Here is a 13,492-nt window from a genome sequence, read left to right as displayed (position 1 = left end):
CCTTATACCTTATAGAAGGTGGGGTATTTAGCACCGGTATAACTTATTCCTTCTTCTTATAAATTATGTAATTGTCATTCTTAATACAATATACCAAACAATGAATAAACAATAATTTCACCATAACTTATCCCAATATAAATTATACTAGCAACGAGCCCTTAGGTTTTGAATATATCCTGTTAGTGAAATCAGATAGAAATATGAATTTCCCCCAATTTCCATACTATCCATCTAACAAATAGAAAATAGTAGTATACAGCAACTATTCGCAGCAACGGCGGCAATTAGAGAGGTAAACCAACAGAGAATTGATTTCCTCGGCGACTCCGTCCAACAGCCAGAAAATGAGCAACGACCGGCAGAGAATCGACCAACAAAAATCATAGTTCAGAACTGCTCAATGAAAATCATAGTTCAGGTGCAAATTTCAATATTTTTCCGGAAAAAGAAATCATGTGTTGGTACTTTGCATTATGTGAAAGTTAATTCTAGATTAACACGAACTAAAAATCTTTATTTGTGATAGTGGACTTAGGTTTATACAGACCTCCATAGTTTACCTACGAACTTCCAATATCGGGTCACGGGTCAGGTTAATCTCTCCAATTTAAATGCTAGTTTCCTATCGTTTTAAGAAATGTTTTCCTGTCTTCCGCTCCTTGCCAATGATATATCTTATACAACAAGAATAACATATCTAGTATAATACCACAAGTGGAGTTTGGGGAGGGTAGTGTGCACGGAGACCTTACCCTACCCCGTGGAGTTAGAGAGGTTGTTTTCGAGGACCCTCGGCTTAATGACAAAATGAAAGGAGCAGTAGCAACAAGCAGTAACAATATCGATATAGTAAAATAACTGAAGCGAAAGAAATAACAGGTAGAATATAACTCTACGAACAAAAATACAAGACTAATACTACAATAGCATTGGAATACATTCAACCACCCCTAACCTATATCTTAATCTTCGACCTCCACACCCTCCTATCAAGGGTCATGTTCTCGGTAAACTGAAGTTGCACCATGTCCTGGCTATCACCTCACCCCAACCTTCCTCTACCTCTCCTCATGCCTACCACAACCAATTCCTTACACCTCCTCATGGGGGTATCTGCACCTCTCCTTTTCACATGCTCGTACTATCTTAACCTCACTTTCGCATCTTGTCCTCCTCGTGAGCCACTCCCCCTTATCTCGAACAACTTTATTCCTAATCTTACCTCTCCTAGTAGGCCCACACATTCATCTCAACATCCTCATCTCTGTTACTTTCATCTTCTGGACACGGGAGTTTTTAACTGGCCAACACTCTGCCCCACATAGTCGGTCTAACCACCACTTAGTAGAATTTACTTTTAAGTCTAGGCGGTACATTCTTATCACACAAAACATCGGATGCAAGCCTCCATTTTATCCATCCTGCTCCAATACGATGTGTGACATCTTCTCAATCTCCCTATTTCCTTGATTATTGATTGGAGGTATTTGAAACTTCCTTTCATAGGGAGGACCTGGTTGTCAAGCGTCACTACTACGTCCGCATCATGGTTCTCGTCACTAAACTTGCACTTCAAGTATTCTGTTTTGGTCTTGCTCAGCTCGAAACCTTTTGACTCCAGGGTTTGTCTCCAAACCTCCAACCTCGTGTTAATACTGCCTAGCGTCTCGTCAATCAGAATAATATCGTCTGCAAATAACATACACCATGACACTTCCTCTTGAATGTGACGCGAATGTTTGTCCATCGTTAAAGCAAATATAAACGGGCTAAGAGCAGATACCTTGTGCAACACCATTAGAACTGAAAAGTGTTCTGAGTCTCCTCCCACGGTTGTCACCCGGGTCCTAGCTCCCTCAAACATCTCCTTAAACACCCTCGTATATGTAACAAGAACAATGCTAGCCTCCAAACATCTCCAAAGGACCTCCCTCGGGACTTTGTTATAAGCTCTCTCTAGGTCAAGGAACACCATATGCAAATCCCTCATTTTCTCCCTATACCGTTTCACCAATCTCCTAACGAGCTGAAGGGCTTCCGTAGTCGATCGTCTTGGAAACCAATGATATCTTTGTTATACATATCTATACCTGGTAGAAGGATGACTATACTTCTGGGAGTGAACTACGAGCGAATATGAAGTGCACAGATATTATTTATGCATTGGAATGAAAGACAATTCCGATCCGCTTTGTGTGTGAATAAGGAAGCTGCAAATAATGTAACTATGAGTCTTATGAAGAGTTCAATTGGCTCAGAATGGATGCGGACGACATGCTTAACACATGCAATTGGGACGGGAAGTGATGCTTCCGTGGCGGATAAGTAACGCATAATAACCTGACTTTGGGGGAAGGTGAACAACAACTGTACCCCGTAGGCTTGAGAGCAAAATTACAAATAAAATACTCCCTCCGTTCCAATTTATGTGAACTTGTTTGACTTGGCACGAAGTTTAAGAAAAAATGAAGATTTTTGGAATTTGTGATCCTGAACAAGTCAAAAAGGGATCCAGAGTATTTGTGTGGTTATAAAAGCTTCTCATTAATGGTAAAATTGTAAGTTTAAGCTAAATTGTTTCCATATTTAGAAAGGGGTCATTCTTTTTGGAATGGACCAAAAAGGAAATAGGTTCACATAAATTGGAACAGATGGAGTATATGTTTTTGGTTGAATTCTTTTAAAAAAAATAGTAATCGTTACTCTACACTTAAAATAGTTGGGGCATAAACTCTAAAATAGAAAGAGCTCGAAAATGATAATATTGTCGGTACCTAACTATTGTGATGGGCTCATCCTGACAAGTGATACCCACATTATTTTGTTTATTGATACTTTTTGGGGTCGTTTGGTTCATAGACAGTTATGTAGGATGGATAATCAACAACAATAACATACCCAATAAAATCTCACTATTGGGGTCTGGGGAGAGTAGAGTGTACGCTGACCTTGCCCCTACCCTGAAAAGGGTAGAGAGACTGTTTTCGAGAGACTCTCGGCTCAACAGGAGAGACAATAATATCAGAAAAGAAACAAGAGAAAAGGCATGTAACAACAAAAATATGTCAGAAAGAAAATAACAACAACGAATAAGTGAAAAGACAATAACACAAAACTATGCAAAACAACAATGTGAACACAACATAGACCGCTAACAAACCTAAACAAAACTCTATCAGACTACCCGGTACAAAGAGGAAAGAATTCTCGTCTACCCCCTAGCCTACGACCCTAATGCTCGACCTCCACATGTTCCTATCAAGAGCCATGTCCTCGGAAATCTGAAGCCGCGCCATGTCCTGCCTGACCACCTCGCCCTAATACTTCTTAGGCCGCCCTCTGCCTCTTCTCGTACCTGCCAAGTCAACCGCTCACACCTCCTAACCGGTGCATCTAGGCTTCTCCCCCGCACGTGTCCGAACCATCTAAGCCGCGCTTCCTACATCTTGTCTTCCACGGGAGCCACGCCCACCCTCTCCCGAATATTTTCATTCCGAATCTTATCCAGCCTAGTGTTCCCACACATCCATCTCAACATCCTCATTTTTACTACTTTCATCTTCTGGATATGTGAATTCTTGACTGGCCAACACTCAGCTCCATACAACATGGTCGGTCTAACCACCGCTCTATAGAACTTACCTTTGAGTTTCAGTGGTACATTCTTGTCACACAGGGCTCCAGACGCTAACCTCCATTTCATCCACCCCACCCCAATACGGTGCGTAACATCCCCGTCGATCTCCCTGGATAATTGACCCTAAGTACTTAAAACTTTCTCTCCTGAGGATGTCCTGTGAGTCAAGCCTAACTTCCACATCCGCTTCCCCCGTCACGTCGCTGAACTTCCGTCTTAGTCTTACTCAACTTGAAACCTTTAGACTCCAGGGCCTGCCTCCAAACCTCCAGTCTCCATTAACGCCACCTCGCGTCTCATCAATCAGAACTATATCATCAACGAACAACATACACCATGGCACCTCTCCCTGGATATGGTGTGTTAGTGCGTCCATCGCCAGAGCAAATAAGAACGGACTGAGCGCAGATCCTTGGTGTAACCCCATAACCACCGGAAAAGGCTCTGAGTCACCTCCCACAGTCCTAACTCTAGTCATAGCTCCATCATACATATCCTTTATCTCTCTAATGTAAGCCACCGACACACCTTTCACCGCCAGACACCTCCAAAGGATGTCCCTAGGGACCTTGTCATATGCCTTCTCTAGGTCAATAAACACCATATGCAAATCCTTCTTCCTATTCCTGTATAGTTCCACCAACCTCCCTAATAAAGTGGATAGCTTCCGTAGTAGAACGAACCCGAACTGGTTTTCCAATATAGACACCGCCCTCTTTATCCTCCCTTCCACCACCCTCTCCCAAATTTTCATGGTATGACTTAGTAACTTGACGCCCCTATAGTTGTTACAATTCTGGATATCCCCTTTGTTGTTGTACACCGGAACCATTGTACTCCACCGCCACTCATTAGGCATCCTCTTTGTCCTGAAGATAACATTAAACAACCCAGTCAGCCACTCCAAGCCTGATCGACCCGCATATCTCCAAAACTCTACTGGAATCTTGTCTGGTCCTGTCGCTTTGCCCCGACTCATCTTACCCATCGCACCCACGACCTCCTCAACCTTAATGCGCCTACAATACCTGAAGTCTCGGTGACTCTCGGAGTGCCCAATTGCCCTAACACGATGTTTTCATCCCCCTCTTTATTCAGAAGTTTATGAAAGTACGATTGCCATCTTTGCCTAATCTGGGCCTCTTCCATCAATAGTCGACCGTGCTCGTTTTTGATGCACCTCACTGGATCCAGGTCGCGAGCCTTCCTCTCTCTCGCTTTGGCCAACCGAAATAACTTCTTGTCCCCACCTTTGCCCCCAAGTTCCTCATAAAGCTGACCAAAAGCAGCAGTCTTAGCCTCTGTGACCGTTAATTTCGCCTCCTCCTAGCCTCCTTGTATCTTTCTCTGGTCGCTCTCCTCTGATCCTCGTCGGTGCTCTCTACTAACTTAATGTAAGCCGCTTTCTTGGCTTCCACTTTGCCTTGGACCACGTCATTGAATTAATATTGGCATTAATAATCCATAGTTTTGTACTAGTGCTTTATTTGGTTCATTGAATTAAAAATAGGATAATACGATGTATAATCCAAACCATTTGGTTTGGTATGAAGATAGATAAATTTGGATACAATTTTGTTTCCAATTTGAACGTTGAATATTTCAGTTATGAAACTGATAGGGCCCTTGGGGGGGGGGGGTAACATTGTCATGTTGATAACTATATCTAGGTTAATTGATCATGCTATTATTAACAAATAATACCAAGATATTATTATAAAATTTATAATGGTATTAGGTAATATTGTAAACAAACACTGGATAGACATAATCCAGTATTTCATACCAGAATTAGAATCCTAATCCTTTTAACCAGAAGTCCTTTTAGAAAACTCAGTTGTTTTCTTAGCAGAATACTTTTATGTTATGGCAAAAAATGCTTTGTACTCGTAAAGCTTTTTTTTTTTAATGTCTATCTTTCAAAATAAATGGCAAGAAAAAAAGGAGTATTGACTTCAAATGGTTAATATGTTATAATAGGTTTAAACTTTACACCCAAGGGTGTAGTCTACTGGTCATGAAGTGGATTGAAAACCATGAGCTTCAGGTTCAAATCCTAGGGGAGGCAAAAATACTACTTTACTAGGTGATTTCTTTCCATATGTCCAAGCCTTGGTGGACAGGGTTACTTGATACATGTTGTTGGTAAGAGGTAGCAGTATCCCGTGCAATTAGTCGAGTTGCGTGCAAGCCGACTCAGACACCACTATTATCCATTTTTTTAAACTTTGAAATATAATATTATAAGTATGATTTTAAGAAACTAAAATGTTTTGTATTGTTTCCTAGAACATATCGATTTCCATATCCCTTTAATGTGCCATGTGAATATTTAGTCAATGTGGACTAGTCGTGGCAAGTAGGAATTTTATTAAAGCTTGTTTTGTAACAACAGAGGCTGGATTTTAATTTTGTGAGTTCCAAACCGCAATCCTTTTTGCTTACTAGGTTCTGAGTAGGTTATTTATATATATATCTGATGAATTTCTTAACAAAAAATACAAAGGTGTAGGCCAAAGCTATTGGATTTTGTTGAACTCATAACTTTAACGGTATATCCGTCCCTGAACATCAACGCGCTATAAAACTTCAATTTATGGTTGGTAATTATTTTCTTCTTCAAAGAATGAACACTATGGGACTTCAAAGTTGGTAGGTTTACTTACCAAAACGAGTTCACATCTCATTTTCAGAGGCATGTACATATGAGAAAATAACAGCCAATTGGACTTATTGTTGTTCTTGGTAGTTGATGACATTCCAGAACAAGTCAATCCTTTTGTGAGGAAATTGAAAAGAAGTGTATAGATCTAAAGTGGGAACGCATCTAATACTTACCTAATTCTTTTTTTTTTTTAAAAAAAAGCTTACCTAATTCTTTGTCCCCTTTCAATAATTTACTTCTTCTTTCCTAACCTTTACTATTATTTTTCTTCCACTTGTGTCATAGTAACTACAGAGAAAGAGATACATACTGACAACAATCTCAAATTTGTCTCCCCATTTTGTTGTCCAACTTAATGTACATGATTTTTTGTAAACTAATCATATTTTATTGTTTGTGATAGAACAGATCTATATCAATAATTAGCTATGTTACGCTGTTAATCAACATAGTTATTCCACGCTACTAATGTCAACAAAAATAATAAATTGGGATGTAGGACCACGCATAGCATGTGTTTCTTAACTAGTACTCCTATAAAAGGAGTTGTCTTCTATGAATATACGTTCTTCTTATTCGGGTGTGAACTCTCTCCTTATTAATAATTTTATCTATTGCGTGTGTAGTAAAAGTTTCACCAAACCCTATTTCCAAGTGTGTGTTCACGATGGAATGCATCATCCATAACATAGTTATTCCACGCTACTAATGTCAACAAAAATAATAAATTGGTATGTAGGACCACGCATAGCGTGTGTTTCTTAACTGGTACTCCTATAAAGGAGTTGTCTTCTATGAATACACATACCTCCATAGCAAAAGCAATTCAAAGATATCTCAATCATTTGATTCCCCACAAAATAACTCTAGGTTAGGTACAGATTGAGCCTTTTGTGGGAATAATTTGCTCACTTCATATCTTACATTTTTCTCTCCAACTTTATTATATACCCTCGTTTAACAACCATATATATCGAGCACCACCTGTGCAAGAAGTCTGCAACATTAGCTTCCACACAATCAAGTCAACGTCCAGTTAATTGTGCCAAGAAGAAGCACAGTTTCTGAATCAAGTATGACCACAACTTCAGAAGCAGTTATGGGATTTGAGGATGAGACAGCAGAGCTGATACAACGACTTGTTCGGGGCCCGAAACATTTAGATGTGGTCTCCCTTGTCGGTATGCCTGGAATAGGTAAGACAACTTTGGCGAAGAGATTGTATACTCATAATGATATAATCGATCGCTTTGATGTTTGTTCGTGGTGCACTATTTCTCAAGTATATAATAAGAGAAAGACATTGCTTGAATTATTGGGTAATTTGGTTCCTCCGAATGATAACACAAGGAGCAATAATGAACTAGCAGTTGAGCTGCGAAGACATTTGCTAAGAAAGAAATACTTCATTGTCATTGACGATTTATGGAGCGCTGAAGTATGGGATGACTTAAAAAGTTGTTTTCCAGATGATTACAGCTGCAGTAGAATTATTTTGACAACTAGACAAGACAAAGTGGCTTCTTATACTGAAGTTTTTAGTGCTCCTCATCACGTTCGTTTATTCACAGGTGAAGAAAGTTGGTGCTTATTGCAAAAGAAGGTGTTTGGAGAAGAAAGTTGCGCTCCACAACTTGAGAAGATAGGAGTGAAAATAGCACAAAGCTGCGGAGGGCTTCCACTTGCAATTATTTTGGTAGCTGGTGTTCTTGCAAAACTGAACAAGGAAGAAATTCGTTGGGAAGAAGTTGCCAATGGTTTAAGTTCATGTGCTGCTGGTGATACACAAATGTACATGGACATAATTGAGTTGAGTTTCAGATTTTTACCTTCTCAATTGAAGCGTTGTTTTCTTTACTTTGGAGGATTTTGTGAAGATGAACTCTTGGTCCGAAAGTTGATACAACTTTGGGTTGCTGAAGAATATGCAGTAGGTAATGAATTAAAGAGCGCAGAGGATGAAGCAAAGGGCTACGTGATGGAGTTAATAGATAATAACCTTGTAATGGTTGTCCAAAGGAGCTTCTTTGGTGAGGTGAGAGCAATTCGCATGCATGATCTATTACGTGAGTTTTGCTTCTCTAAAATTGATTTTCCAAGGAGGTGAGATTTAAATCGAACCAACACAGACTTTATCACCTAAGACTATTAACTTTGCTGGTTCTTACTATTTTCTCCCTTCTCCCTTTTGGTACTTTGTTTTCTTACCAGGTCAGATGATTCAAGTTCCTGTGACCAACACTGTTGCTTTCAGATGCATTATCTCCTTCATCCTGAAAGAGGATCAGATTCCTTACGCTCTGGTAGCCCGCCAGGTCCCCATTCTGCTCATTTACTCCCTTCTGATAATATACTTAACCAGAATATTATTCTCGTCTATGACTGCAACCACCTTTCTCATGATGACTATTATAAATCATTGAGAATATTGGATTTATCATGCATCACATTAAGAAGTACGTCCCCTATTCAAGCTTTGATTAATTTAAGATACCTGGCCCTAAAGGGGAACTTTGAGGCGGATCCTTCATGGTTATCTGAGCTCAAGAGCTTAGAAACAGTGATACTTAATGAATCACGCAGATTAAATCTATCACATGCAATATGGGGTATGGTAAGCTTAAAACATTTGGAAGTGACTGGTAAACCAGCTGTCATTAGGTGCAATGTTGCAGAGTTTGAGACATACCCCCCTTTAGAGAAATTACAATGGCTTTCCTTTGCACTCTTACCTGGAGGTGAAGAGTTCCAACAGTTTGTGTCAAAAGTACCCAATTTAGTAAAGCTGAGGTGTTTGGTTGAGGAGCCACAAGGTGATCGGACATGCATTTGGCTTCCAGGTTTAGAATCTCTGAATAAACTTGAATCTCTAAAAGTCTATTTTCTTAAACGTAGTGTAAGGCGATTTGAGGTCAACTTCCCCATGAATCTCAAGAAGTTGACCTTGTCATCATGTCAATTACCATGGAGTGAAATTTCAATCATAGGAAATTTGGAAAATTTGGAGGTGCTCAAGTTGGAGTCTAATGCTTTTGAGGGAGAGCAATGGGATGTTAAAGACGAGGAGTTTCAGAATCTCAAGCTCTTGACATTCTACAACATGAATGTTCCTTCTTGGAACTTTTCTGATATGTCCTTTCCTAATCTCCAGCGTGTGATTTTCAAAAACAGTCGACTGAAAACAAATATTCCGCGCAGCTTTGGAGACTTACTTTTGCTGCAGATGATTGAGCTGTCTTGGTGCAAATGCAGTCGCCGTACCATAAACTCTGCTGAGGAGATTAAGAAAGCTCAAATTGATGATATGGGAAATCATGAATTCAAGCTCATTATCAAGTCTAGAGAGGAGGATGAAGAAGAACTTAGACTGATGTGGCAAGTTGACTCGGATCTGCGAAATTGGAAATTTCATTTCTGTTTTCTTCTAGTTCTTTTCTTGATCATTTCCAACATTTTTTCAAGTTTCTGAAGAAATGAAGGCAACTAGATGTTGTACTCAACCAACTTTAAGGCAACCCCTTTTCCTCTGTAACTAATAAGACAACTTGATTATTGTTTACCAACTTTAGTATTTCAATTTGCAATTGTTAATTCACTTTCACTAATATAACACTAATTCTTAAACAAACACCGCCTAGACGACATGATTATAGTTCAATATATTTGGTGTTTCAAAATTGTTGATTCACCTTTGCTAAAGTAATAGTAATTCAAAACCGACAGTTATTTTGGATCTTTCATTGTTGTTTTTCAATTTCTTGATATTAAATTAGCCAGGAAACGAATAGTTGAATTTTTCTTTTCTTATAGTTGATCCAAACACCCTTCTTATAAACTCTTCGTTTTCTACTCTTTCTTCATCTCTCTCTATATATATATGCTCAACTTCTCATCGGAACTTAGATGCTTATTTAGATGCTTTAACCCTCACCATCCCAAACAATGATCTTTCCTTTTAGAGAGGGAGTACAACTATTAGCACTATTGTTAAATTTTTGTTTGGTATTAGCTTCATTTGTTGAACTAATCTTGTTTTGTTTATTTTCTGAGCTCTCTTGCGTTTTGTTCAAATTGAGCAGAATGGACAGTGAAGAGTCATATACCTGACCTCTTCTAGCTTTAAATTGGGGTATTGTTATTAATGTTGTTGTAGTTGTTTGTTATTGTTGTTGTTGTTGTTATTTAAGTTATTACTGCCTAACGCAATCATGTTTGTATTGGCCTTTTTGTATTGTAGGTTTCTGTTAGCATCCTTCTTCTGGTACTAGTTACGGGCCGTGCTAAAGGGCAACCTAGGTAATTTCCTTTTCCAACTTTTTTTCATATTTTTATTTGTTGTTGGGTGTAGGCAAACTCCATATATGATTTTTAAAATCAATTTATTCTTGCAATATGAATAATCAGCATATCTGCTTCGAGTACAATGGAATAATAGTAATCACAAAACATAGTATGCACCACGCTATTCAAATGCAGCTTATTCCTAAATTAATTTGCATATACTTTAATTTATTACATAATATGTTTGTCACCTTGACCACAAAAAAAGATATAAATACAACAAGAAGTAAAATGAGAAACATAAATTGGGAAATTTTTTCTTCTTCAGTCATTATGAGATTCACAACTATCTCTGTAAGCATAGTCCCACAGAGATGTTTTTGGGAAAACTGGTTTCGTGTCTTCATTGTGTGATAACTTGTTTGCACCCTTCTGATGACGTAATCTCTGTTTCAAATTGAGCACCACGCTATTGCATCAGGTACATTCCCTGATGCAATATCTTTTGAAGATGATGTAATTAATTTGAGATTGGGTATGGTAAGCTTAAAATATCTGCAAGTGACTGGTAAACCAGCTATCATCAGGTGCCATGTCCCAGAATTCAAAATGTTCAGTCGTTTAACGAAATTACAATGGCTTTCCTTTGTTCACTTACCTGGAGGTGAAGAGTTCCAGACGCTTGTGTCAAAGTATCCAATTTAGTAAAGCCGAGGTGCTTGGTTGATGAACCACAAGGTGATCAAGACGCATTATATTTGGCTTCCAGGTTTAGACTCTCTGCATCAACTCGAATCACTCGAGCTCTGCTGAGGTGCTTGGTTGATGAACCACAAGGTGATCAGAGATGCATTTGGCTTCCAGGTTTAAGACTCTCTACATCGACTTAAATCAAATCGTCTACCATGGAATGATGTTTCAGTTATTGGTAGGTTAATCAAACTTGGAAGTGCTCAAGTTGAAGTCCCATGCATTTGAGGAAGAACAATGGGGTGTTGGAGATGGAGAGTTCCAAAAATTGAAAGTCTTGGAATTTGAGGATATGGACATTCCACAATGGAACGCTTCTGATGTGTCATTTCCCAACCTCCAAAGATTGGTTTTCGATATACAGTCAGAACCTTTCTACAACAACATCCTCATATGACGGCCATTCACCATAAAAGTCATATTTTTCTTGGAACCAATTTTTATATTATGTTATAATATATGTTTCCTATAACAACAATTTACTATAGCAGCCAAAAAATATCGGAACAAACGAGGTTGTTATAGGGAAGATTGATTGTAGTATAAAGAGGGACATTCCCTCCAATCTTGGTTACCATTATTGTGTTGGTGCAATGGCAGCCACTCTGTGATGGACTCATTAGAAGACACCAAGGAAATTCAAGTTCAGGCGATGGGAAATCTTGAATTTAAGCTTATTATCAAAGTCTATAGACGAGGAGCCAATGTGTCATAGTGAAGGAGAACTCGGGCAGATTCAGCATGTTGATTCTGTATTCTTCATGTTCTTTTCTTGATCATATCCACGTTTTCTCATTTGAAATTGTTGTACTATATATTTACCAAATGTTAGGGAATAATTATGGGTTTTTCTCAAATTTGTTATGACATAGAGGCAATGAATCAATTACTTCTTCAAACTCAAAACCCCTTTAACCTCTCTGTTTTCATAATACAAACATCTTTAAGGCAATAAGAACAGAACTAGGCATAATTTTAATGCATTTGCTTAGTGCTCAATTATGGACCTATAGATGTTGATTCTTTAATTTGGGATTATTAAAGCATTTTCCATAATTTTTGAAAGATCATCTGCCAAGATGAAGGTGAACGAGTTATCAAATATAAAGGAATTGATACACAGTAGTTGTCCCAATTCTTAAAGTCAACTGCCAACTTTCGTTGTTTTTACATACTTTTAATTGATGAAATAACGGTTAATAAACGCTTCTGATCTTTGATCATGTTATGTTACGAAACAATAAAAGAATGAAGAAGAGTATTGCAGAGAAAAGTAGAGAGAATTCTTATTGATTAGGATCAATTATAATGGAATAGAAGAAGAAGAGTATTGCAGAGAAAAGTAGAGAATTCTTATTGATTAGGGTTCAATTATAGTGGAATAGAATCCCTCTACTTATAGGGGAAAAGTAATTTAGCCACCAAGTAACAAACCTTAAAATATCTCTAAAATATAGACATTCACCTTAAATAGAATTCTATTTATAACATCCCCCATTGAATGTCTATTCAACAGATAATGTGTCTCGTTAAAATCTTAACTAAAATAAAATCCAGTGGAAAAAAATTCTAGTTAAGGAAAAAGAGTACATATATCTAACAAATACTCCTTTTGGTTGCCTCCTTACAAATTTTGCAAGGAAAACCCAGTGGGACAAAACCTTGTAAGGGAAAAAGAGTACAATGCGTATTAACTCCCCCTGATGAGACAATCTGTTAGCGAAAACGTAAAAGAAAGAACACAAGATTTAACGTGGTTCAGATCAAAATAATCCTACGTCCACCAGAGAATAGTTGTCTTTTTAATATTAACAAAGGAAGGGGAGAGTTCCCAATTACACTTAAGAGAATTTCTCTCTTAACTCTCTACTCACTACAATGTGTTGTATTGTTTTTGGGATGATTTCTACAAGTGAAGGAGTGCATCTATTTATAGAGGTAAAGACCTCCTCTTGATGTCATGGGTGACATCAAAGGAGGAAGCTTCCTCCTAGCATCCACACCAACACTTTCCACCAACTCTTCCAATTGGCATGCCATTGTTGACTAAACATAAACCAACATTTTCAGCATGCCATTGTTGACTAAACATAAACCAACATTTTCAATCTCCACCTTGGTTTGCGTTTCGAGCGTGTGAACAACTCTGGCCAAAA

At 38.3% G+C, this 13,492-nt stretch overlaps 1 protein-coding gene across 6 annotated transcripts; it reads left to right on the top strand.

Moving 5' to 3' along the window:
• Positions 1 to 212: 212 nt before the first annotated feature.
• Positions 213 to 12,242, top strand: LOC104245491 (putative late blight resistance protein homolog R1B-16). Of its 6 annotated transcripts, none has more exons than XR_715747.2 (6): positions 213 to 421; positions 5,621 to 8,371; positions 8,517 to 8,620; positions 10,543 to 10,601; positions 11,174 to 11,423; positions 11,519 to 12,242. XR_715747.2 is itself a non-coding variant. In XM_009801106.2 (5 exons), exons 2-5 carry the CDS (start codon positions 7,381 to 7,383, stop codon positions 11,289 to 11,291), a joined length of 1,272 nt encoding a protein of 423 aa, XP_009799408.1. In that variant the 5' UTR covers positions 213 to 421; positions 5,621 to 7,380; the 3' UTR covers positions 11,292 to 12,242. The 6 variants fall into 6 exon arrangements, 4 of the variants coding, with proteins under 4 accessions (XP_009799408.1, XP_009799411.1, XP_009799406.1 ...); XR_011403088.1 differs by having other exon boundaries at positions 11,174 to 11,450; XM_009801106.2 differs by having other exon boundaries at positions 11,174 to 12,242.
• The last annotated feature ends 1,250 nt before the right edge of the window (positions 12,243 to 13,492 follow it).

This window comes from Nicotiana sylvestris, chromosome 10 (genome assembly GCF_000393655.2).
Source record: "Nicotiana sylvestris chromosome 10, ASM39365v2, whole genome shotgun sequence".
Taxonomy (NCBI): Eukaryota; Viridiplantae; Streptophyta; class Magnoliopsida; order Solanales; family Solanaceae; genus Nicotiana; species Nicotiana sylvestris.
Note: the sequence above shows the minus strand (reverse complement) of the source record. Positions and strands in the feature narration are given on the sequence as shown.

Excerpts from the sequence above, each read along its gene's own strand:
- LOC104245491 (XM_009801102.2), top strand. The coding sequence starts at position 7,381 with ATGACCACAACTTCAGAAGCAGTTATGGGATTTGAGGATGAGACAGCA. Across the intron at positions 8,409-8,516 it reads AAAATTGATTTTCCAAGGAG|GTCAGATGATTCAAGTTCCT; the intron begins GTGAGATTTAAA and ends TTTTCTTACCAG.